Source organism: Sylvia atricapilla, chromosome 11 (genome assembly GCF_009819655.1).
Source record: "Sylvia atricapilla isolate bSylAtr1 chromosome 11, bSylAtr1.pri, whole genome shotgun sequence".
NCBI lineage: Eukaryota > Metazoa > Chordata > Aves > Passeriformes > Sylviidae > Sylvia > Sylvia atricapilla.
The window spans coordinates 21,474,635-21,501,354 of NC_089150.1; the positions used below are offsets into that span (position 1 = coordinate 21,474,635).

Here is a 26,720-nt window from a genome sequence, read left to right on the forward strand (position 1 = left end):
TCTAAACACTCATATCTTTATTTGTATCAGACCTTGAAGCATTCCTGTTAAATAACCATCTTGGAATATACAAAACTTACAACTCATATGAATAATGAACTTTCTATGTTGTCTTTAAGGCACATATTTCTATAAAAATTTCTTTTTGGTCCAGAGCAGCAGTCGCATTTCAGACACCAGCTATCCAGGTATCTGGCGGGTTGGTTTGTTGGAAGAATCCTTGTGAGTGTAGACCTCCACCAGGTGTATGGAGCTGGCCGCCGGCAGGGCAGCGCCGTGCCCCGGCCCCGCGGCTGTCCCGGCCCCGCCGCTGCTCTTGGCTGCCTTCAGCAGGTGACTCCTGCCTTTGCACCCCCCAGGAGCCGCCACGTCCCGACTCCACTCCTCCTGGGACCTGGGAGCACAAAGGGAAATGTTATTTCTGTCTCGTTAATTCTGCTGAGGGTACAGAATTTGTGCGTTTTATTGGCACATCAGTGAAATGAATGAAATGTAAGAAATTCCCTTTTTTGACACAGTCTGTCATTTGTTAAGAAAGTTATGCTGTTTAAAATGTTATGCCAGTTGTAACCTGTCTGTTAAGAAAGTTATGCTGTTTGTACCAAAATTTGTACCCTCAAAACCTTATTCCAAGTTGTATACCCCCTCTAAAACCCCGGGGTCCCCCCCCCTTCCGTCCGGCTAGGCTGTCGCCGTTCCCTGCCAGCTCCTCGAACTGCTGGCCCCGCCTAATAGGAAAATCCAAGGACTTCCATGGTGCACCGCTCCAAACCGAAGTGCAGTTGCCGGCAAACGGACCCAAAAGCCGGGACCCAGCACAAAATCCAGATAAAAGGGAGACACTACAACAACGAGAAGACCCTCAGCTACCTAAGGACTGAATTCTGCTTCTGCCGCCTCGCCACGACCACAAAGGGACTGGGAAGAAGTGACGCCCCTAGACCACACGAGCCCAGTTGGGTTGCCGGGAATTCCTGCGAGATCGGAGCTCCCGACTCTGCTGCGGCGAGAGCAGAAGGTCCGACTGACACCTGATCCTCAGCGGCGACAGGAGCGAGGGCGGCGACAGGAGCAGCGGCGGCGCAGGCGACCCCTCGAGTTCCCCCTTTAAAGAGCTGACTAATAAAGGCCTTTCAAAGGAGCAGGTCTCCTGGCCCATTTATAACGATCAGGCGTTTAGCAAATTATTTGTGCTGTAAGGTGAGGAATTGCTTCTCCCGGCACCAAAACCAGTCGGTAGCAGTGGGGCAAATAATTGTGTCTCTGTAAAAGCCTCAACAAGACCTCAAGTGCCTTTTTGCTGGGTTCCAACTGAGCACCGAGCACCCCTGTGACCTGCCAGCAGGGAACAGGAGCTAGATGGGGTAGTGCTGCACACCTCACTGCCAAAAGAAAATATTCTGAGATACTTGCTGCTGTGCATTTACTTATTCTTTTATAGTATAAGGAACTCAGGTCCATCTTCTTGAGGTGCTAGTCACAGGTCAAAACAAAAATCAAATCAAAGCAGCACATACACAGAGAAGGACTGCAATAAAGTTTTGTGTGGGCCAGCAGAACAACCTTTGAAAATAGAAGTATTTGCAAATTGCCCAGCTGGGATTATAGCTCAAGTCTATTCTGGTTATAGGGCAATAAATACAGCTCCCCTGGGCAGAAGTCATCCCACCTGATGTTTTCCCCTATAAAGCTCTGTGTTGTGGAACACTGTGATTACCTACAGTCCACCACCAGCTCAGGAACCCAAACTGGCTAAAACTGAACTTGGAGAAGAAATGTTCTCCTGCCTTAGCAACCCGTTCCTCCCACTTCAGGAACTTTTAAGCTCTCATTGACACCTGCCAGCATCTCTGGGTGCCCAGAGCAGCTGTGGCTGCCCCTGGCAGTGCCCAAGGCCAGGCAGGACACTGGGGCTTGGAGCAGCCTGGGACAGTGGGATGTGACCTGGCCCACAGCAAGGGATGGAATGGGAGAGTCTTTAAGGCTCCTTTCTGTTGTGACAGGTAGGAGAATTATAAAGAAAGGTCTCATAAAATCAGGCCTGCTCTATTAAATTAATAGCTAGCCTGTCATTTCTTCTAAGTGTAGTTAAGCAATTTGCAGGTTCCCATGAGAGAACAACCTTGGCATGAAAGGTTCGTTAACACAACAACCTATTTATTCATGGGTTGAAAAATAAGATCTGTTCTATGAGAACCCAGAAAGGAAAAATGTGAACAACCTAAATCTTAGCATGTACACACAAATCACCTTCTGACCAAAAAATTAAGCAGTCAGAAAACGACCAATGTGCTGCACACGAGGTGTGTGAACACTGTATAAAACAAGTGATGTGAATAAAGAATAGGCTTTTCCCAATGAAGAAAATGGAGTTTCGGCTGATTTATTCCAGCATCCGATGACCCGAGGGGATCGCGGGAGGCGCCGGGAAAGGAGCCGAGACCGAACCGAATGGAACCGGGACCGGGAACACAAAGTGCCGGGGAAGGAGACGGGACCGAACCGAACCGAACCGGGAACACACAAAGTGCCGGGAAAGGAGGCGGGGCCGAACCGAGCCGAACCGAACCGGGAACACACAAAGTGCCGGGAAAGGAGGCGGGGCCGAACCGAGCCGAGCCGAACCGAACCGGGAACACACAAAGTGCCGGGAAAGGAGGCGGGGCCGAACCGGGACCAAGAGACAGGATACACAAAGCCGGGAAGGAGCAGCCCGCAGCGCAAGGAAATTAAAGCAGCGGATGCACAAAGGCTGCGGCTCCAGCCGGCCCCGGGACGGCCCAAAATACACAAAGAACCGGGCCGGGAGCGGGACCCGAGCGGGGAGAGCACGGGGAGAGAAACAAACCCAGACACACATACAGAAACAAACACAAAACCAAACAGAGAAACAAACCGAGACATAAGCACGGAAATAAAGACAAAAACAAGCACAGAAACAAGGCCAGCTCCCGGGAAGGCGCCGCCCGGGTGCTCAGAACGGACCGAAAATGACATTGCGGCCGCTGAACCGGGGGAGGGACAGCGGTGTCAAAACGGCGGAATGGACGGTCAAGAAGCGGAGATGAGGGAGACACGATCCCGGATCGTGGCAGGTCACGGCCGAGTGCCAGGAGAGGCGGGCAGGGGCTGGAGAGCCGCGAGGGACACCCGGGGGACGGCCGCGGGCGTCAGCCGGGGAGACAGCGGCCAAAAAGGCCTGAAAAATGCGCTGTGCAAGATACGCGCCGCGGAGCGTCACAGCCGCGTAACTACGCAAATACTCCGCGGAGTAACGGAGAGTTTAAAATAGGGGCAACATGCAGGAAAACTTAGATCGCGAATTTCACCTGACTAAAAACCAGTAAAAAGGGTGTGGGCACTTATTTTGCACAAACAGGATAAAACAGGATAAAAGGAAAGCACGGACTTTATTGCTCTGGGTGTAGAAAACAATCTGAGAGTAGATGTACAGAACGCCTTTTCTGTCTAAAGGTAGGACGAGTTGGGGCAGTTTTTGTGGGCAGCGGCCATAAAGAAAGAGACAGTAACCATAAAGTGGTTACCTACATGTTATTTTATTAGAAATCCGTCTTAAAAAATGACAATCTGCTAAAGAAACCGCAGCTGCTGCGGCAACCGGGTCCCCGGCGAGCTGCGGAGACCTCTTGCTCACTATCTCCTGTGATAGGGCCGTTTCTGTTCCCTCTACCCACGCACGGTGGATAAGTTACCTTTCAATTCCGTTTTTCATGTAGAAAAGACTATCAAGACTGATACAGCTACTTATAAACTCTGTTCAGTCCCAGCCGGGCGCTAGCACCGGGAGGGGACCCGAACACGGGCCGGAAACGGAACTGTGTGCGTGTGCCTCTGCAAAATGCTTCCGGCGGGACACAGTGTCCCCAGAGCGCGGGGTTCCGCCTCCCGCTCCGCGGGTTCCGCCTCCCGCTCCGCGGCACGCCGCGGTGGCGGGCGGTGGCGGGCGGTGGCCGCGAGAGCTCCGCCTGGATGAGTTTTAACCTCCAGAAAATCTCCGAGCCCCGTCCGGTTCGCAGCTCCATATGGAACGCGAGAGCTCTGCAGACGGCAGGAACCAGACAACATTTCCTGCAACACAAGTTCTTCCCGGAGCCCACAGTTCCATTCCCGATCCCTCCCGGAGCTCACAGTTCCATTCCCGATCCCTCCCGGAGCTCACAGTTCCAATGCCGATCCCTCCCGGAGCTCACAGTTCCATTCCCGATCCCTCCCGAAGCTCACAGTTCCATTCCCGATCCCTCCCGGAGCTCACAGTTCCCATCCCGATCCCTCCCGGAGCTCACAGTTCCCATCCCGATCCCTCCCGGAGCTCACAGTTCCCATCCCGATCACTCCCGAAGCTCACAGTTCCATTCCCGATCCCTCCCGGAGCTCACAGTTCCATTCCCGATCCCTCCCGGAGCTCACAGTTCCCATCCCGATCCCTCCCGGAGCTCACAGTTCCATTCCCGATCCCTCCCGGAGCTCACAGTTCCAATGCCGATCCCTCCCGGAGCTCACAGTTCCATTCCCGATCCCTCCCGAAGCTCACAGTTCCATTCCCGATCCCTCCCGGAGCTCACAGTTCCCATCCCGATCCCTCCCGGAGCTCACAGTTCCCATCCCGATCCCTCCCGGAGCTCACAGTTCCCATCCCGATCACTCCCGAAGCTCACAGTTCCATTCCCGATCCCTCCCGGAGCTCACAGTTCCATTCCCGATCCCTCCCGGAGCTCACAGTTCCCATCCCGATCCCTCCCGGAGCTCACAGTTCCCATCCCGATCCCTCCCGGAGCTCACAGTTCCATTGCCGATCCCTCCCGGAGCTCACAGTTCCCATCCCGATCCCTCCCGGAGCTCACAGTTCCAATGCCGATCCCTCCCGGAGCTCACAGTTCCCATCCCGATCCCTCCCGGAGCTCACAGTTCCATTGCCGATCCCTCCCGGAGCTCACAGTTCCCATCCCGATCCCTCCGAAGCTCACAGTTCCAATGCCGATCCCTCCCGAAGCTCACAGTTCCAATGCCGATCCCTCCCGGAGCTCACAGTTCCCATCCCGATCCCTCCCGGAGCTCACAGTTCCATTCCCGATCCCTCCCGAAGCTCACAGTTCCCATCCCGATCCCTCCCGGAGCTCACAGTTCCATTCCCGATCCCTCCCGAAGCTCACAGTTCCATTCCCGATCCCTCCCGGAGCTCACAGTTCCCATCCCGATCCCTCCCGGAGCTCACAGTTCCCATCCCGATCCCTCCCGGAGCTCACAGTTCCATTCCCGATCCCTCCCGGAGCTCACAGTTCCACTGCCGATCCCTCCCGGAGCTCACAGTTCCATTCCCGATCCCTCCCGGAGCTCACAGTTCCCATCCCGATCCCTCCCGGAGCTCACAGTTCCCATCCCGATCCCTCCCGGAGCTCACAGTTCCCATCCCGATCCCTCCCGGAGCTCACAGTTCCATTCCCGATCCCTCCCGGAGCTCACAGTTCCAATGCCGATCCCTCCCGGAGCTCACAGTTCCATTCCCGATCCCTCCCGAAGCTCACAGTTCCATTCCCGATCCCTCCCGGAGCTCACAGTTCCCATCCCGATCCCTCCCGGAGCTCACAGTTCCCATCCCGATCCCTCCCGGAGCTCACAGTTCCCATCCCGATCACTCCCGAAGCTCACAGTTCCATTCCCGATCCCTCCCGGAGCTCACAGTTCCATTCCCGATCCCTCCCGGAGCTCACAGTTCCCATCCCGATCCCTCCCGGAGCTCACAGTTCCCATCCCGATCCCTCCCGGAGCTCACAGTTCCATTGCCGATCCCTCCCGGAGCTCACAGTTCCCATCCCGATCCCTCCCGGAGCTCACAGTTCCATTGCCGATCCCTCCCGGAGCTCACAGTTCCCATCCCGATCCCTCCCGGAGCTCACAGTTCCATTCCCGATCCCTCCCGGAGCTCACAGTTCCCATCCCGATCCCTCCCGAAGCTCACAGTTCCAATGCCGATCCCTCCCGAAGCTCACAGTTCCAATGCCGATCCCTCCCGGAGCTCACAGTTCCCATCCCGATCCCTCCCGAAGCTCACAGTTCCATTCCCGATCCCTCCCGAAGCTCACAGTTCCCATCCCGATCCCTCCCGGAGCTCACAGTTCCATTCCCGATCCCTCCCGAAGCTCACAGTTCCATTCCCGATCCCTCCCGGAGCTCACAGTTCCCATCCCGATCCCTCCCGGAGCTCACAGTTCCCATCCCGATCCCTCCCGGAGCTCACAGTTCCCATCCCGATCCCTCCCGGAGCTCACAGTTCCATTCCCGATCCCTCCCGGAGCTCACAGTTCCCATCCCGATCCCTCCCGGAGCTCACAGTTCCCATCCCGATCCCTCCCGGAGCTCACAGTTCCAATGCCGATCCCTCCCGGAGCTCACAGTTCCCATCCCGATCCCTCCCGGAGCTCACAGTTCCCATCCCGATCCCTCCCGGAGCTCACAGTTCCATTCCCGATCCCTCCCGGAGCTCACAGTTCCATTCCCGATCCCTCCCGGAGCTCACAGTTCCCATCCCGATCCCTCCCGGAGCTCACAGTTCCATTCCCGATCCCTCCCGGAGCTCACAGTTCCAATGCCGATCCCTCCCGGAGCTCACAGTTCCATTCCCGATCCCTCCCGGAGCTCACAGTTCCCATCCCGATCCCTCCCGGAGCTCACAGTTCCATTCCCGATCCCTCCCGGAGCTCACAGTTCCCATCCCGATCCCTCCCGGAGCTCACAGTTCCATTCCCGATCCCTCCCGGAGCTCACAGTTCCAATGCCGATCCCTCCCGGAGCTCACAGTTCCAATGCCGATCCCTCCCGGAGCTCACAGTTCCATTCCCGATCCCTCCCGGAGCTCACAGTTCCCATCCCGATCCCTCCCGGAGCTCACAGTTCCCATCCCGATCCCTCCCGGAGCTCACAGTTCCATTCCCGATCCCTCCCGGAGCTCACAGTTCCACTGCCGATCCCTCCCGGAGCTCACAGTTCCATTCCCGATCCCTCCCGGAGCTCACAGTTCCATTGCCGGTCCCACCCGGAGCTCACACTACCAAAGCCATTGGGCTCCGGGGGGAGGTGGGAGCCGCAAGAGCTTTATTTGTGTTTTTAACCTCTTCTGTTTTTGTTTTCGGTGTTTCCCCCCGCTTTTGCCACATGCGGCCTTTAGAGGGTTTTTGTGTGGCGTTTTCCCGTCCGGGTGTCCCCCGCGGGTGTTCGGGCTGTGCCGCCCGGGCACTGCGGAGTTGAAGATCTAATCCCTACGGATGGCAGCACAACTCGGCGGGGTTGTGGTTCCCTTTCCCCGCAGCAGCTGCAAGGCGGCAGCGCCTGGAGTTCTCTTTCCTCTCCTCTCCCTTTTCCCTGCGGGGCAGCACAACCTGCCCGCTCCTGCGCCGAGTGGATGCTGACTACCTCTGTTTAATGACGCTTCACACGCATTGTGTTTGTATGCCAAACGTGTTGATATAGGGTTTTTAAAGTTAATTTTGTTTTCTGACTGAATTCTAATTTTTACGTTTAAATTTTTATGTTTTAAAATTTCTAATTTTCAGTTTTACGGCACTTGCCAATGGGATTTAGAGGATTCACAAGAATATTTTCCTGTGTGACTTGAGAGCTGTACCTTGCTGGAGGGAAAGTACTGTTAACAGGACATCCGAGGTGTGTGAGGACACAGCCACAAAGCTGCCTGGTGCTGGCACTGGCTCTCAAAACAGCTTTTAGACTAGAGGATGGGAGGGGATTTTTTTGTTGCAGTATGCCTGGTGGTTTTGTACAAGACCCTGGGGTAATCAGGAAAGCATTATGAAAACAATAATAGCAGCTCTATTGAAAACACATGTTGCTTTCATGCCCCCTTCGAGCTCTTGCGATGACAATTAAGATTGAAATTCAGATATTGGTGTAACTTAAAAGCCAGTTTATCCTACCCTTTTAACAGGGCCCCAAGGTGAAACCACAGCTCACTTCCCCTGTCTCAGCTTTCTTTAAAACTTGCACGTCAAAAAGTACTGGGAAGATCTGAGCCTCTAAAAGATGGTGGTGGGGAACACAAAGCACAGGAAAAACAAGAGGGAAAAAACACAAACAACTCCATTAATAGAGAAGCTCAAGGCTGGACCAGCAGGGAAAAGCAGGGAAAGGAAATCTGCCCCTCTCCTGTGCTGGGTCTCCTCCCCTTCAGTCCCTAGTGCCATGAAACTAAGCAATTCCTGTAGGGAACAGTATCATTTCCATACAATTCTATCAAACAGGTCATTTGCCCTTTGCAGCCCTTTCTGGATGTTCTGTGTGCTGCAGTGTTAAACCCCACAGTGACATTAAAAATGCTGAGCTGCCTCTGCTAATAGCATGCTGGCTTTGGGATTTTCTACAAAACCTTTTCAGTTGGAATTCTTTGTTGTTGGATTGCCCTTACTTGCTTTTTGCCAAGTACAATGGTAAAGCATCTTGTAGTCAGTCAGAAAGGGCTCTGGTACCAAAATTTCAGCTACTAAAAATATCTTCTGTGGGAGAACATAGCAGCCTGCTTCTCTGCAGAAGGATTTTTTTCTTCTTGGTAATATGCTCCAGCTGTGTGAATAGCTGAAAGGAGGACTTCAGGCCTACTGAGACATGGGCTTTTCCATTTCACTCGCTCCTGCAGCCAGATCATCTACTTCATAGAGAATGTTTTATAACTTGACTTAGAGCTGTGAAAAATAATTCACCTCTAAACAGTCCAAATCTGGAATGCCCAACTTCTTCCAAACACTTCCACACTAGACAAAAACACACGCCAAATTTCTTTGATTCCCCTTAGATGCTCCAGCATTTTTGAGCTGAACTACTTTTTTTCCGGTTGTCATCTTAGCTGACAGAGAATGGAAAGGAGTTAGTGTACAGCTACATTCAGTTCTCTTGAGTGTGGAAAATGCTGGATCATCAGTCCTCCCTTATGAAAAATCAGCACATCCCTTGAGTCAAGGGACTATCTATTCCAGGACAGGTTACTGGACTTTTACACTGCAAAGCAACAGAAGGTGTGGTTATTTTTGACCATCACTAGGAAGCTAATGCAAACTGAAATGAGCTCTCTCTGCGTTTTCTTTACACTGGCTATCTGTGCTGCTCCTGGGATAGTATCTTCTACAGATGCTGATATATAAACAGGTTCCAAAAGAGGAGTGCCTGGTTCTTTAATGTCTCTTCATGCCAGAAGGGTTTGCTGTTTGCTTTCCCTATGTTACACTGGGTTCTGTGCATTTTGCCAGACCAAAAGTGGTTCCAATTGTATTCAGGCTTCCATTTCTGGCACAGAACATTTGCATCTCCTTGTGTTTTTAATGGAACTGATGGCTTCGCTTACAGAACAAGTGAAAATGCTACAAACTACTTAAACAAGCACAAGACAGCCCCCTCTCTGCATGGATGCTTAAAATTTAATTGATGTACATTACAGCAGGATAGGATAATTCTTTACAGATTTAAAAACTGGCAATGATGTTTATCAGAGCAATTGCTTATTTGTATTTCCTCATCCTGTATTTTCCCCAGAGCAGCAGCTCTGCTGAGGCTCTTGCACTAGTTTGCTGTGAAGCTTTGCCTGCTTGCTGAAAACTGAAACACTTTATAAGCTCTGTCAGTTTGGGGGAGGTTTAGGTTGGATATTGGGAAAAAAATTCTCTACAGAAAGAGTTGTCAATCCCTGGAACACCTTCACCTGGGGAGCAGTAGGTGGGTGAGTAGTGGTGCTGGCATTAAGCTGACCCCACTCTTCTCTTGGATACCATTTTTTTAACACAGCCTCTCTGTGACCTTCACCTCCATCTTTCAAACACTACCAGCAGCTGGCACAGAGGAAGGACAGCTGCCATTGAGAATCTCTTTATGGGTATTTTACCCTGTGCCTGTCACGGGGCAGAGGACAACCTGCCTTCCAGGGCAGCTGCCTGATGCCAGCTCTCCCACGTGGGATCCATCTCTTGCTGGGATGGCAGAGGACTCTTTGTCTCGGCTGCTGGGTGCCCAAGCAAGTGCTCCAGAGAAGAGTTACTGCAGGGTCAAGTATTATTCTTCATCAGAAAAGAACTGACTCAAAAATAAGACATGCTGGTACATCTTGCAGTCAGGCTGTGAGAGCCATTCCCAACATGCTGACCAGCCCTCTGCCCAGCAATCCTGGGGACTGCTTTGGAGGCCCATGGACATTGTTTTTTTCTAACTGCGTGGCCCAGGGCTGCAGCTAATCTCCCCTCCCTAGACACAGACCCTCGTTTTCAGCTAATCTGACTCAAACCTCTGCACCACAGAGAAAGCTGCTATCTCTGCTGCTCTGAATTTCTGAGAAGCAACGCTGGGGAAACACCTCCCTCCCTGCAGCACCATGATCTGTAACTTGTTTTTCCCTGCTCAAGATTATTTAGAATTTTCAATAATATAGGAGAGCAAATATGCTGTAAATACTTGCAGCTCATGCACATGAGACCTTCTGCTAAAAATTGGTATGTTTGTCCTCATTATGATTCTTTACATCCAAATGAAAGAGGTGGCATCTGGAGTGACTGCACTCTGTAGTTAATGATCCCAGGTACTTGTACACATACTTCTTACCATTTTAGAGCAATTTGTGCAACCAGCAAAGCAGTCAGAATGAGGCTTATTAAAATTAAAGCAGTTGCCACTAAAATCCAATGTTCCCCTGCAAAACTACACGATGTTTGTTCTATGCTTCAAACATGAGGGGGAAAAAGTTCTCATTTTGTGGCAGCCAGGTCCAGAACAGCACCAGGAGCCCCTGCTGTCACACAGCTGGGCTTCTCTGTTATTTATAACTTCTACACAGCAGCATTCTGCACCCACCTCGTGTCACCTCATTGCAGCCAAAATTATCTCGTCAGGATACTAAGGTGCGGCTTTAACTGATGAGAGTGTTTTAATCCTAAATTTGTCTGTAAACCTTAACAAATACCTTGCCTGCCTGAACGAATTGCATTTTTATTTTATGTTGCCTTACCTGAAAGAATTGGCTTTTTATTTTATCTCTCTTAGAGTATTTTGATCCTAAAGCACTGAATCAAAATGTTAATCCCTAAATCCATTCAATTAAGTCTGAAAAGTAGCACAACCTACATGGTTTTCTAGTCAAAAATAAGTTAAGTTGTACTCAAGAGAGTCTTCCTCAAGGGTGGAGGAGTTGTTACTCTTCCAGATACTCCATATGCTACAAGAAGCAGCAGAACAGTTTTCTTTAAGAAAAGAGAAAGCTGTCATAAAAATGACTGAATTTGTCAGGCCTCCACCCACTCCCTTGTCAGACACGGGCAGCGCTCGTCTCAACTTCCCCTTCTAAGTGGGCTGCAGAGCCACTTCCCATGGCTGGGCTGCAGAAAACAGCATGTACCACAGCCCTGCAAGAGGCAGGGAGGAAAGGATTCAACCCCTGTGCTTCTTCAGACAGCTCCTGCCTAGGAAAGCCAAGGAGGATAACTGCTGTGCTCAGAAATCTCATGGTGCATTGGGCAACTCCTCCCAGTGTCTGAAACCTTAGCACAAGAAGAGGATAGGGCAGGATAGAATAGGGTAGGATAGGGTACAGTAGATTACACTGGACTAGACTAGATTAGATTGAAATATTTCAGTTGGAAGGGGCTCACAAGGATCATTTGATCCAACTGCCTGACCAAAACCTAAAGCTCATTATTAAGGGCATTCTCCAAATGCCCCTTGAGCAACACCAGTCTAGGCCACCAACACCAACTCCCTCTCCAGGCCCCTGTTCCAGGGTCTGACCACCCTCTTGGTACACAAGTGCTTACTCATGCCAAACCTGAGCCTTCCCTGAGGAGCCCTGGTTAAATTCTCTTTTGGTTTGTTCTTGACCATGGATACGCAGAAATATAGTGCATCTTTCCTTTGGGACTGCCTGCCCCCTGTTCTGCTGCTGTTTGCCAACCATGCCACATGCCTGTATTTATTCCTTTGGACAATGCTGTAACAGCTTCACCCCTGCAGCAGCACCCACAGGTTTAGAGATTTCCTGCAGGCACAGGCTGCCAACATTCCCAGCTCATCCTGGAGGGGAAATGGTACCACAGCAATCACCCAGACAAGGGGACGTGTCCTTTCATGTTGGTCCTCCCAGCACAGCCCAGCTCCATGCAGCACCTCCCTGCACTGTCCTCCAGCTCCCAGCAAGCCACATGAACACGGGATGAGGTAACAGCCCAACGTGCCACACACACACACACAAAAGCCTTCCAAGTGAAATACAAAACCGACAAGCCATTTTTTGTCTTCATAAAATCTCTTAGCAGAATTCCCACATCTCACCTTCCATGTCTATTCATTTCACAAAATTAAAGAATAGAAATCAGCATCTTTTACTAATTATTTGATTAAACAGCTCTTATTTGAGTAGAAAAAGGGAACAAGGTAGGGTCACATCTGTTCCAAGAGCAATTCCAGGACAGTTTTGTTCAGAATCACCTTTAATGACACTTCTATCTCTGATTAGAAGCAGTGCCCACTCTCCATATACAAAACAGCCAGACTTTTGTCTAAGGGTGCACAGGCTGATATACCTGCCCTCACAGCTGGTTTTAGCTCTGGTTAGTGATTGCCAAGATCCCACCACCTCATTCAAACCAACTATATTTTAACAGCCTTACCTGTAGAAGCCTTGGTTATCATATGCCATGTTGGTCACGTCACCAAACACAGATGTATTCCTGTGTTTCTTCTTGTTGTTGTTATTGTTTCCTCCCTTAAAACCAAAGTAAGCAGCTTGCATGTGCTCTAGTTCTTCAGTCCTTAGCTGGTACCACAGCTGCATTTCTCTGTGAACATATCAAGCAGTAGAAACACTATTGTGATACGTGGCTTCTCCTTGGACTGGGCTCTGTTGCCAATGGGATGGAGCAGCTCCTTCAGGAAACAGGGAAAGGAGCACAGGGGCAGCAGGGAACGGAGAAGGTCTCAGCAAAAGGAGTAATTTTACAGCCTGATGACAGAATCAGGTCATAATGTCCAGTGGAGCTTTTCTTTTGTAAGAGAAAAATATCAAGTCATAATAATGGGAATGGCTAGTTTTTACAAACCTTCATTTAAAATAAATTAAAAACAAGGACTGTGATATGAATAGGCTTATCAAAAAGAAAAGTGGCAATTCCAAAAATGTCAATTAAACCTTTCATTTCAAAGCAACTTATTTCATACGAGGTACCCTGTTACACCGTATTAAAACTGTCTTTTTGACGTACCTTTGAGTTCTCCTCCTCTCACTTTTCTTCACACACTTGATCAGACAGCAAGTTAAGAAAGCCATGGACATCAGCAGAATGACAGCACAGCTCACAATGGAGGCAATCACTGCGACCTTAAAGCCAAAAGTCTCGTATTTTGATACAGCTGCAGCAAAGCAAATACAGAAATGTTTCTGAGATCAGTCCTCAAATTTATCTTTTACATTTTCATTAAACCATGCTGAAACTTGCTGCTCTGTTTTGGCCACAGACCTCAGAAAAAGCCCGAGCCAGGGAGGGAAAGCACTCCTGCTTCACCTGCTGTGGCTGTGGACCAACAGCAGATTCACTGGGTGCCCATCTGTCTGCCTGAGCTGCTGCATGAACCTTTTGGTCATTTCCCTGAGACAGGAGCTGGGGCCATCCTTCTCCCCACCTGGCTGCCAGCCCTTGTGGGTTTTTATCTTTCCCTGGTGTTTTGGGTTGGCTGGTTTTTTTGTTTGTTTGGTTGGGGATTTTTATTTGTTTTGTTTGGGGTTTTTTTGTTTGGTTTTGGGGTTTTTTTTCCAGGGGATGGTGGGGTGTTTTAAGGTCTGACAGTTCAATATCCAGCATTTATTCTTTTTTCCCCGTGCCATGTGGGCAGTCTGTCTGTCAAGAAACGGTTGAGTTTTTTCATTTTCATCCTCTAGTATTAATTTCTTATTGGTGGAAAGAGATCGTTGGAACCCTTTTTTTTAGAGGAAACACTCATTCCAGAGTGCCTTTCTCCTACTCTTGTCTCTAAACAGAGACACCCACACATCTCCAAAGAAGCACACAGCTTTAGCTAGAGCCACAGCTATTCCAGGTGCTGCCAGCGACATGAGATCGGGGATGAACACAACAGAGTCTTTTCTGTGTCTTGATGACGGCATGTCAGGACACATACGGAGCGCAATTACCATCAGTGGGGCAGCTTTGAAAATAATGGAATTTGTCGTTTTCTTTGCCCAGGTGTCTAGAAGGAGCCCCACGGCGGCGGCCGGGCAGGGCAGAGCAGGGGAGCTTTGGGCAGAGCCTTACCCTTGCAGGAGGGCACTCCGGCTGTCCACTGCGTGCTGCTCCCGTTCCAAACGCAGCTGACGACGGCCGCTCCCTCCAGCTGGTGCTCGGCCGAGCACTGGAAGGCGACCACAGTCCCCACATCGGTGCCGCTGCCCTGCAGGACCTGCAGCGAGCCCAGCCGGGGCGGGAGGAGGCGGCCGCACTGCCCTGCGGAGCGAACACACACACCATGCAGCTCCTCGGGGGTTTTACTGCCCCCAGACCGCAAATGGGTCACAGTTCCTGGCCCAAGAGCAAACGCAGGCCCCGGGAGGCCAATGCTGGCCGCTCTGCCAAGCCCCAGCCCGCGGCCGCTGCGCCCTCAGCGCCCTGCCCTCATTGCCCTCAGTGCCCTCATTGCCCTCATTGCCCTCATTGCCCTCATTGCCCTCATTGCCCTCAGCGCCCTCATTGCCCTCAGTGCCCTCATTGCTCTCATTGCCCTCATTGCCCTCATTGCTCTCATTGCCCTCATTGCCCTCATTGCTCTCATTGCCCTCATTGCCCTCATTGCTCTCATTGCTCTCATTGCCCTCATTGCCCTCATTGCTCTCATTGCTCTCATTGCCCTCATTGCCCTCATTGCTCTCATTGCCCTTATTGCCCTCAGCGCCCTCATTGCCCTCATTGCCCTCATTGCCCTCATTGCCCTCAGTGCCCTCAGCGCCCTCATTGCCCTCATTGCCCTCATTGCCCTTATTGCCCTCATTGCCCTCATTGCCCTCAGCGCCCTCATTGCCCTCAGTGCCCTCAGTGCCCTCAGCGCCCTCATTGCCCTGCCCTCAGTGCCCTCATTGCCCTCATTGCCCTCATTGCCCTCAGCGCCTTCATTGCCCTCAGCGCCCTCACTGCCCTTATTGCCCTCATTGCCCTCATTGCCCTCAGCGCCCTGCCCTTAGTGCCCTCATTGCCCTCAGCACCCTCATTGCCCTCAGCACCCTCACTGCCCTGCCCTCATTGCCCTCATTGCCCTCATTGCCCTCATTGCCCTCAGCACCCTGCCCTCATTGCCCTCATTGCCCTTATTGCCCTCAGCGCCCTCACTGCCCTGCCCTCAGTGCCCTCAGCGCCCTCACTGCCCTCAGTGCCCTCATTGCCCTCATTGCCCTCATTTCCCTCAGTGCCCTCATTGCCCTCATTGCCCTCATTTCCCTCAGCGCCCTCATTGCCCTCAGTGCCCTCACTCAGTGCCCTCATTTCCCTCAGCGCCCTCATTGCCCTTATTGCCCTCAGCGCCCTGCTCTCATTGCCCTTAGTGCCCTCATTGCCCTCAGTGCCCTCAGTGCCCTCAGAGCCCTCATTGCCCTCAGCACCCTCACTGCCCTCAGTGCCCTCATTGCCCTTATTGCCCTCAGCGCCCTGCTCTCATTGCCCTTAGTGCCCTCATTGCCCTTATTGCCCTCAGCGCCCTGCCCTCATTGCCCTCATCGCCCTCGGCGGCGGCACGGCTGCTCAGGCCTGCACCGGCAACCAAGGGACACCAACAAAGGGCAGCGCTGAGGGCACGGGCCCTGCGGATCCCTGCGTTGTCGGATTCCGGTCAATTTTGTACTCAGGTCGCCCGGGAGTATCCATTACACGTGAAACACAAATTTCCAACAGCTGCCGGACGGATGGTGCGGTTCAGCCCAGCCGGTATGACCTTGGCAGGATCCCCCCAACCTTCGGACCTTCACAAGAACTGCACCTCTGCCTGGCCTGGCTGAAGGGCCCAAGGGGGCCAAAACCACAGGGAGGAGCAGAGAAACACATACACATATCTCCCTTTTCAAGAGACAAACTCTGCTTTGCAGTAAATCGTTAATTTTTAATACGTTTTTATTCATTCTGCTTTTCTATTACTTTGTTGTTTATATAGCAGCCCTTTGAGCTGTGGAGCTGTTCCCCCCTTGGCCACCTATTGTCAGCCACTAACCTCATACACTAAGTTTTATTGTCATAACACTCCTTGTTCACAGTAATTTTAAAACTTTCAATGTCAGGTCATTAAGACAACACATAACATCTAGATAACCTCAAAGGTAACAAATACTTTTTCTGGGTCTGTACATGTGCATTGACAGAATCTAGAATCTCGTTTTAACATTTACAAAATACCAGCACTGCTTCTGCATCAGAGCCCAAGTTCCCTATTTTTCACTAGATTTCTAAATGACTTGAGAAAAGAGAGGCATAGTGCTGCAAGCACTATGATAACACACACACAAATATTGAAGGAGGGAAAAGACATGTTCCACATCTACAGGCAAAAAGAAACTAAAGCCTCCATGAAAACATCCTGACAGAATCACATGTTGCTATGGAATCTCTTTTATTTTTAATGCTAAAACTCCCCCCATGTCATTACTTGTTAAGCCCCTAGATCACAGCACAGCAGAGAGGCGTCTAACCTATCTCAAATTCATGCTCTTAAACTCGCTGTCCCTGGAAAACAAACACAAAGGAATCTCAGCAAAAGACCAAACAGAAGTCCCAGTGACAATTACTGGGCTAATCTACTGAGTAAATATGCACCAAGCACTAGCTTTTAAAACTACAGCTCTTTAATTCCATGCAGATTATTTCTGTTTGTTTTGCCACTTCTTTCAGCCCCTTACTATGGCAGCAAGTGGCCTCAATGAGAGCAAATATTTTCTATACAACTGGCTTCTCCTCACCTCTTGTCCTTCCCACCCACATCCCATTCCTGGAACACACAGGATGTATCAGACAATTTCCCTCCTCCCCCCAGATGAGTGTTACGAGTCTGGGCTTTTCTATTCATTTTAATCACTCTGTGGCTTACCATGAGAAAACAGTGTCCTAAACCACAAAATAAATTACATATAGATACTTCTTTTTTAAAAACAATTTCAAGGCTATTTTTAGAGATCGGACCACATTCTTAAGGTTCACATTGGTGACTCTTGTAGCTGCACAAGATGTAAAAAGTAATTAGAGCTGAACTGGACTTGATGCACACCTGCTGGGCCACCACATGCAGCCTCAGCAGAGGCATTCAGTACACCTGCCCCTTTACCTGGACTCATTGTTCACTCTTTGTTCTCCAAAGAACAAATAATTTGGCACTGGATCCTTCTTTTCAAGATATATTTCATTTAATCCAGAACTGACCATCCTGAATAAGATGTGCAGCTGTAGCTGCTGTTTTGAGCCCTCCTTGCCCACGATGGAGCCTGCCAAGTGCTCAAACCCCTGAAGGGCAGAGACTTTGTCAGCACCATTCCTCAGCTGTGGGCTTTAAAATATTTTTGCTCCACTTGAGCTCTACAGAAATGTCAAGTAGCCAGCGACCCCTAAAAATGTGGGTGTTTCCATGTTCTGCCCTGGGCTGCAACAGCATCACAGATCATCCCCAGAGGATCATTCCCAGATCAATGTAATTCGGGCCAGAACCACAGAGGCACCTCTCAGTGACAGCTACACATCCAAAACCTTTTACACCTGAGCTGTAAGTTCATCAACAACTTTGTGTCCCTGCACTTGTGCAGAGGAGAAACACTGTTCTTCTTTTAGGAGCTTCTCAACACCATTTCTTCCCACTAAAGTCAAAAACTTAGATATGTCACTGCTTTTTGCTTTTCACAAATGCCTTTATGGAAATGCCCAGATGGAGTTTTGCCAGAATGATTTTTTTGAATTTAATCCAGGCTGAGATTTAGCTTCTCTGCATAAAATTTGCCCTAATTTTAAGCATCAGTTATCTTCTAAAAATGCATTTGGAAAACTGTTCCTGCAAGCTCTAGTGTCCTTCACTATCAGCTAGCTGTTATGTTTTCATAGTTAGCAATGGCATTCCCTTTTCTGCTGAGTTAATTTTACCCTTACATCTCCAAAGAATCATGTTTGAGCAAGCTTCTATCCTTATACTTACATAAGCAGATTTACATATAGACTTCTTTTTTGAATATTCTTCAGGCATGTTTATCAGACTAAATCTACTACAATCAAGAATTTTATTATTGTTTTTATTAATATAATTAATTTTATTTTTGTTTTCAACTGAGACTGGTCTTTGAGGCTGCACTGCTGCCTGGTAAAACACAAACATTTGTGCTGACCAGATTAACATTCTGATTTGTATTTCTTTTAGAAATATCTAGAAAATGTCATGTTCAGAAATATCTAGAAAATGTCTTGGTTTGCATAACTGCTGGCACCCAGAAATGTAAAAATGAAAAACTGTAAAACTGAATAAATACCCTAATTAGAGAGCTGGAGGCCCTCTGCTCTGGAGACAGGGTGGAAGCAATGGCATTGTTCAGCCTGGAGAACAGAAGGCTCTGGGGAGACCTTAGAGCCCTTTCCAGTGCCTAAAGGGGCTACAAGAGAACTGGAGAGGGACTCTGGACAAGGGCCTGCAGGGACAGGACAAGGAGGAATGGCTGAGGCAGAGTAGATTTAGATGGGATCTTGGGCAGGGATTGTTCCCTGGCAGGGTGGGCAGGCCCTGGCTCAGGGTGCCCAGAGCAGCTGTGGCTGCCCCTGGATCCCTGGCAGTGCCCAAGGCTGGACATTGGGGCTGGGAGCAGCCTGGGGCAGTGGGAGGTGTCCCTGCCATGGCAGGGTGGCACTGGGTGGGCTGTAAGGTCCCTTCCAGCCCAAAACCTCCTGTGATTCTACAGTTCTAGGATTCCAGCTTCTGCAGCTATTTCTGCAGCTTGTTGTAGAGCAGAGGCTGATTTATACAAATGCAATGCTCAGCTTGGCCTCATGCTGGGAGGATATCCAGTGCTCAGAAAACCTCTGAATCTGCTGCTGCTGGCTGGCTGTGCAGAATGGCTACAACAAATGGGTTATTGCACAGGACAAATAACTGTCCTCAAAGTAAAGGCAGACACTAAAGCACAGTGTCCTCCATAAACTCTTAATGCATCCCAAACTCTGGGTTCAGAAATAAACACATACATAATTTCCAGGCAGCAAAAAAATAGAGTAATGCAAGAATTAAAATAAACCAAAATATCTCTTCTCATGTACAGCCAGGATTATCTGTATTGCAAAATTGATTTGTCAAAACGAGGAACCATATGGTTTCACTGTCAACAAGCTGTGGGTTTATGTTTTGCTGATAGGAAAAAAGAAATGAGAGAGCAACCTAGGCATGCCTGCCTGGTAAACATTTCCTGTGCTCCTTCCACAGCAAAACAGTGACTAAAAATCAAATATGTTGCATAAGTATCTACCAAAATGATCTAAACTACAGAAGTAATTACCTGGAAGCATGTTAGCAGGGCTGCCACTTGGTGTCTGTGCAGAAAGAGAGCGACCCATGCCTTCACCTCATTATTCCCAGACACACAAAGCTCACCCCTTTGCACTACTTACTGTTGGTGATTTAATATCACTAAAAAATCCTGGCATAACTCGATGCCAGGGATCCAGGGGCAGCCACAGCCTCTCTGGGCACCCTGTGCCAGGGCCTCACCATTCTCTCAGGTCACCATGGGACCTGCAGCATGGGAGTCCCAGGAGAAGTGTGCACTTTCCCTCTGCCACCAGGTCCCTCTGTCCTCAGACAGGTTTGAGGGGGCACGTCCTTGCTGGTGTCCTTCACTGTGACACACAGACAGTGAAGTCTGCATGTTTATAATTTCAACTTTCACCATAATTTTTTTCCCAGTACTCAGGAGTAATCTCTCCTTCATTAAACCTTGTGCAAGCAATTGTAGCATTTCTGCAGAGGGTGCAAAGTGATCCACTAGCTGGAAAGGCAGCCAGCAGAGAAGCCAAAAACAAAGCCCACATGTATTTCCACAGGGAAAGCACACATCTGTTGGGAGCCATGGACGGAGGAGGGATGAAGGATGCCCCACCAGAAAAGTGGACAGGACGGAGGTTGTGTGCTGCCCCGTGGGAAGCCTCCAGTGCTCAACACTCTCCTGCAGTGCTCTGCGTGCTGCAGGACACAGAGCTCAGCCTGGCTGCATATCTGCCTTGCCTGGCTCTGGGTTATCTGCTGCAGCAGCTCTTTGGTCTGGCCTGTGCACAGTGACAGGCACACACCAGCGTTCTGAACAGGGCTGATAAGAGCAGCTGTGCCTCACGATGTGCCCATGGCCTCCTGCTTGTGCACCACACTTGCCAGGCTGGCCCAACCTCTGTGGACCCCACCGCCGGGGCCACACTGCACTCACCTACCTTGACCAAAAGAATTCTCAAGGAGGAAGGGTCCAGAGTTGGACAAATAACACTTCAGTCATTAAAAAAAATCCACTCCCAGTGTGAAATTTTAGGCAGATCAGACCTGCATGCTACTTGATGGTTATATATATTTTTTTGCCAAAAAGCTTAAAATGTAAGAATTGCATTTCCACAAAGAACTTACTTGTAAAGAATACAGAAACTTTTCAACCTTTTCTCTTTGAAACCACTTTCCTGTTTTAAAACAAATGATGGAATACAGGTTTGTTAATTTTCACGGGGAATTTCCAACCACCCTGAATGCTACAGACCTTACCTGCATGACCTCCCCTGGCTGACCCACTTTGGCTTCCCTAAGTCTTTCCCAAGAGCAATCTGAAGCTGCTCCTGTCCTTGGTCTGCTGCGTTAAGCTGTGAAATGCGTTAAGCACACCACAGAGCTGTGACCTGGCACCCACAACTGTCAGCAAGAATTCCTGTGAATAATTGATTTAGACACCAGTCTGAAAAAGTTAGCAGTAGCATGCTTTTTATTATGGTGATAGAAGTCATTCACGGCTGAGAAACCAACAGCCATATTCAAAACCCTTCTCTGCAGTTTTATCACTTTTTATTTTTCCTCTCTCCTGGCTGTTTCCTTTCCTGACAGAGTCTGGCTTTCCTATTCTGGGCTGCATGCAGAGGGACATGCTGCCAGCAGCCTGGCCAGGGCCACCAGAGCCCCTGCAAACTGCCACAACCGCCCGGCACAGCAATGGTTAACAACTCAATTAACACATCTGCCTTCAGCAATGATTAACGGCACAAGTCAATTAACACATCTGCCTTCAGCCTCCCTGCACACAGGAGCTGGTGCAAGATGGCACAAGACTGACAGGAATGCCGGCGTAAAGACAGGGAACCAGCGCATTCTGTTTGCTGTTTCTCATCGAAGAAGTCAATGATTGCAGGGGAGGTATGCACAGAATAACAAGCAGCTTGAGAGAGCAGGGCAGAGGAGAGCAGCCCCAAGTCCTGCCCTTCCTTTCTACATGGCTAGGGAGCTCAGGGCTACACCTGAGAATTCAGCTTCTGGGCTGAAACAGATTAAAATTAATCAAAACCTTAGTCCTAATTTAAATTTCTGCAGGTCTTAACAATAACGGGCCAAACACCAGAGGTCTCTTGCCTGTGCAGAACTGTTTTGTGGGGCACAGCTCCTTAAAGCAAAGCAGAACCTCTGTGTCCAGTCCAGAGGCCTCTTCTGACCCTATCAACTAGCAGAGATCTTGGAAGTAACTGTGGCTGTAAGCAGAAACCTTCCTGTGTGTAATTCTGCTTTTACACAAAGGCACACATTTCTGCTTCTCTGAACAGGAAAAATCAAACCCCAAAACTTGCCCTTTGCATCTCCCTGAGCTCCCACAAGCCACACCACCCTCCCACACACTGTTCCCAGCCCACAGATATGCTCAGGGAATTTTATACACCATCCCTTCACCCTACTTAACTTCTGTGCCCATTCTCACCTCTCCTCAAATCCATTCCCAATCAAAGCTTAGGAGTCTGGAGTACATGAGCAGCACTGAGACTGGCTTTATTTCATCCCAGAAATGATAATGGAATCATCTCTCCCAGGTCTGCTGGAGGAAAGGCAAGCAGTTAACCCATCCCTTTCTCCAACACTGCTCACTACAACTCCAGTTTGGGCTGAGGTAGCTGCCAGCACTGCCTGGGCAGCTACAGACACCCCTAAAGATGCTGCAGGGCCACAGGGGCTCTGATCTGCTGCAAAGGCTCGTTCGTAACGCAGGCACCAGCTCAACCCTATCCCTGAGACCCTCAGCAGACACAGGAATTGATTTATTTTGGGGAGCAGTTGCTCATTCTGCAACTTCTGCATTTCTCTCTGTCATCTGACAACCAAACGAGAGGCAGACGTTCACGGAGACTGCAAAATCACCTCTCTGCCAATCCTGATCCACTCAGCCAGACAAAACTGTTCTTTAAAATAGCATCTTGCTCATCTGCGGCTGCATTTCAAAGACAGTGTGTCAATAAAATGTCTAAATGAAAACTAACAATTGTCCTATGTGTTAGCTTGTCCCCATCATAATACTGAAGACAAGACTCCACAGCACACATAAAAAGTCAGTGGCAATCATGATTAATAAGCAAAATCAGGCCAGTTCTAGCATAGTTATAATGCTCTTTGCTGTAGAGTTGCAGAGATTGGGGCTTGGGGATGCTCTGCTTTTCCAGGGAAAAAGCCCAAGGATGTCATGGCTCTGCCACAGTGGGAACAGCAAAACTGGCAGTGGTTTTGCCCTTTAAGATGGATCACACCACCCAGAAAATGCTGGGTTACCCACTGTCATTGGGCTGCTTCTGTGTTTTAAGACCAGCTTGTGATTTTTTTTAAATTTCAGTGTTTTGGATCCAAAGCATTCAGCTCACCTCATTCATCAGCTAAAATTCAGCACTCTGCTAATAATCTGCCTCTAATTTAGGTAATTTCGGAGTAGCAAGGAGGAAGCATTGGAGAATACCACAGGGAACAATCTTGCACTGTGGAGGACTCAGAAAACCCAATAACTCTCTTCCTTCTCTATTTTACACTGGTTCTAGAGCTTTAATGGCAAGCATAAAAATCCTTCCCTCAAGGCAGTATCAATGCCTGGTGCAAATGCCTAACCACCCAGATTAACACCTTGCAGTACAGGAGATAAAGCCAAGGAGCTGACATTCTGCAACTGTCCCTTCTTTTACGTTACTTAATACAAGGTTTGACTTTGAGCTCATGGGAGAACAAGAAGGGAGAAATAACCCTGGAGGAACTACAAGCCCACACATTCCAGGTTGTATCACCATCTGCCCCATGGAAATGTAAACTTGGGATCCATGTTTTATTCTGCAGCCTAAAAACTGAACCACATCCGAGGATAAAACTCCCTGCGTCCGTTCTGCAGAGCAGCAGCACTCCTGGCTGTGAAGAACAACGTTGTGTTTGGAAGAGAAACTGTAAGTTCTTAGTAACATAATTTCAGCTTCTGCACTGCCAAGGAAACTCCCTTCAGAAAAATAAAGTTGCTCCCAGCAAAAGAACGGACAGGTTAAGTGCCACCAAAGGTACATCCACCCCGGCACCGGCATCCCACCACAGCCACCAACACCCAGGCTACAGCTGAGCCAACACGTGCTGTCCCTCTCCCGTCCTCCAGCAAACTGCAGCTTTTATCTCTTCCAAGCCAAAGACCCCGTCCCTTTCTTTCGGTGGGGTCTGCCAGATAATTCCTCCCCCAGCCAGGTCCGAAGGGAGCCTTCACTGCCGCCTGCAGCACTTCCCACCACGTGAAACCTCTCCCCTGCCCCGGTCTGGAAAGTGGAGGGACGGGGCAGAACCACAACTCCAGACAACAAACAGGCCAGCGGTGAGACGTGTTCATTTACAGCCTGTCATAATGAGTGCTCCTGCCGGATCCTGCACAGGCTGTTCGAAGCTCACAGCTGTGGCTCAGGAGGCTCTAAGACCCTCTGAGTACTGCAGGCATCAGGGCTGTACTAAGGAACTTCCTTTCATTTCTCTCTCATTCATGCGTTAATTCAAATGGAAATCCTGCCACGTTTTTTTCATCAAAAGGGACATGTGAGGGAGTTTATCTATGCAAATCTTTAGTATCACCCTATCGCTCATGGCCTGAAGTAATGTAAGGGAGCACTCGGCATCAAAAAAGGATCACCAATAAGGACAGAACAATGAAAGGTACTGTATAGGTGCTGCACAACGACTGGCAGCAAACACTGATGTATAAATAACACGGTTGCATTTAAATGATTGAGAGTTTAATTTAAAATGATACAAGTAGTCATCATTTTAGCTATCTGAACTGCTTAGGGCTGCCAGCAGAACGTCCACCCGCCTCAATATTCATAGTTCCAAATGGGTGCTCGTGAGGGTGCTCCGTGGCAAAGGCCCATGAAGCAGCAGTGAGGGTGAAGAGCATGAAGAGCAGCCAGGCAGCCAAGCTCTGGCAAAGCCCCGTGTGCTCAGTGCTGAGCCCACAGCCAGTGCAGCAGCTCCGTGCAGCACAGCCCTGCCCCAGCCTGTGCCAGTGCAGCACCCTACTGAGAACTCCTGCTCCACAGCTTTGCTGTAGTTGGCTTGGGAGAAACGGTCTTTGTTGTTCAGGCTGGAGACATGGCTGAGAGGAGCCAGGTCTATGGATATCCAAGGGATTTACTGAGGGTGGATTTCTGAATTTTTTGGCAGATTGGCATTTCTAACTGTTTTGCCATAGATCTACACAGAGCAAGATTAACCTATACGGAACCAGTGTAACACAGGACATGCCACTTCCAAAACTCCTTTTAGTGTGGGCAAACCCAGCCCCACAAGACTCTGACACAACCTATAAAAGCAGCCAAATAGACATGATTTTAAAAGAGGCAAAAGTCAATAATTAGCAGCACTATCAGGCTAGAGCAACAGGGTCTACGCCTGGGTTTGAGTTATTTCTCTGAGCAAGTTTCCCAGCACTTGTTTTGCATTTTCAAATTAACTGCTCTATTAAATTCAAATTAAGCAGTTAAGCACATTCAGAGGATACAATTTAAAGCATTGCTATGCTAGTAGCCAAAATACATTTGCCAATTTCTATAGGCACAACAAAATCAGGTCTTAATAAAGTCTGTTAGACCTTCACAAGCCAAATAAATAACAAGGCTATGAGAAGACAGGCTGCACATGAGAAGGAGGCCCCTGGATTTCAGGAGCACTCAGCCCTGCTTGCACTGAAGCCAGGGAAAAGCCCATCTGCCCCATGACCTGAAGGACAGAGGAAGAAACCCCAGCAAGCGCCAGCATCCTTCCATCTCACCTTGCCCCCCAACTCCAGAAGTGGCTGTGGCCGGGAACAAGCATCTCCTGCTGCCTGGGCCAGTGGGTCCAGATCATGGCTCTGCTCCCTCCACGCCACCCACCAAAGCCACAGCCCTGTGCAGTGGACACATCCCACCAGTTCGGACTCTCTGTCACCTCACATTACCCCCCAGTTATTGAACCCACACAAGCCAAAGACGTTTTGAAAGGATGTTATGGTCTATGCAATAGAACTGAGTAACAAAACTCAAGAGAAGAGAAAGATAAGAAGGAAAAAGCTTTGGTTTCTCATTCCACCCCTCAATGTATCACAATATCCCATTAAAACACTGATATCCTAATTTCCTTCCCAGCCCGGTGACGTGCCCAGGAGCGATGTCTCTTGAGGACCAGCACCTTCCATCCTTGCCAGACACTCCCCTCTGTCCCCCTGCCCTGTGCCCGCGGCCATCCCAGCGATTAACCCCCAAACTTGTATCACTGAACCGCAGCACCTCCTCCCCGGGAGCAGTCACCCAGCCGCGGGCTCCAGCGGCCCCGGGCGCGGCGCTCGGACGGCTCCGGAGCGGGGCTGCTCCGGGCGGCCCCAGGGGCTCGGCCCCCGCTGAGCTGCCCCAGGGCCGCCGGGACCCGCCGGGACCCCCCAAGCCCCGTGCCCGGGGTGGCTCCGGGACACCCGTCCCGAGGCGCCGCGTGCCCGAGAACTTCAGGGTGCGGACCATCGTCCCGTCCGCGGCCGCAGGGACCGGCCGGAGGCGGCACGGGAGCGGGACGGGAGGGGCCGTGCCCGGCCCGGGCTCCGGAGCTGGGTGGGAAGATAACGCGGCCCCGGCTGGCGCTTCCCGCGCCCCTTCCCGGGGGACACGCGACACCTCTGTCCGGGAGCACCGCATCCCGCCCCGTCACCCCGAGCCCCGACCGGGCTCTGCGCTACCCCCGCTGGCCTCGTCCCTCCCCTCCGCTGCGACGCAGGAGAGAACTTGTGCGAGGAACGACGCGGGACCACGCTCGTACCTGTGTATCCGCTGTCCCGCCCCAGCGCGGGGCTGCGCGGCGCGTCCAGCGCGGGCGCGGTGGCCGCGGCCATGGCTCCGGAGCCCCGCCGAGCCGCCCGGCAGGTGCACCGCGCCCGCCTCCGCCCGCCTCCGCCGGGGCCGGCCCGGGGGCAGCGGCACAGCGCGGCCCGGCCCGGGGAGCCCCGCCGGGCGCGGAGGAGGGGCAGCGGCCCGAGAGGAGGGGCCACCAGGGCTAGCGGAGCCGGGCGGCCGCCGGGGCCTCGGGGCAGCGCCGTGCCGTGCCAGCCCCGTGCCGTGGCAGCCCCGCGGCCCGGGCCGGCCCTTCCCCGGCTCGCACGGCGCCCACGGGCGGCAGGCGGGGATGCGCTGTCCGCCTTG

General features: G+C 50.7%; 1 protein-coding gene across 2 annotated transcripts; it reads right to left on the reverse strand.

The window, feature by feature from the left end:
- Positions 1 to 26,492, reverse strand: SUSD3 (sushi domain containing 3). 2 transcript variants are annotated; one of them, XM_066327001.1, is made up of 5 exons: positions 26,341 to 26,492; positions 14,304 to 14,492; positions 13,257 to 13,404; positions 12,666 to 12,833; positions 1 to 394 (listed from the first exon to the last, which is right to left on the reverse strand). In XM_066327001.1, the coding sequence occupies exons 1-5, from the start codon at positions 26,411 to 26,413 to the stop codon at positions 181 to 183; spliced, it is 792 nt and encodes a 263-aa protein (XP_066183098.1). In that variant the 5' UTR covers positions 26,414 to 26,492; the 3' UTR covers positions 1 to 180. The 2 variants fall into 2 exon arrangements, with proteins under 2 accessions (XP_066183098.1, XP_066183099.1); XM_066327002.1 differs by lacking the exon at positions 26,341 to 26,492 and adding an exon at positions 23,581 to 23,615 and having other exon boundaries at positions 14,304 to 14,536.
- Positions 26,493 to 26,720: the final 228 nt, after the last annotated feature.

What these genes read in the sequence shown, in the direction of transcription:
- SUSD3 (XM_066327001.1), bottom strand. Translation starts at nt 26,413, where the DNA reads ATGGCCGCGGCCACCGCGCCCGCGCTGGACGCGCCGCGCAGCCCCGCG. An exon ending in CGGAGTGCCCTCCTGCAAGG is followed by an intron (nt 13,405 to 14,303) that starts GTAAGGCTCTGC and finishes GCTTTGCTGCAG; the next exon opens with CTGTATCAAAATACGAGACT. An exon ending in GATAACCAAGGCTTCTACAG is followed by an intron (nt 395 to 12,665) that starts GTAAGGCTGTTA and finishes TTGTGCTCCCAG; the next exon opens with GTCCCAGGAGGAGTGGAGTC.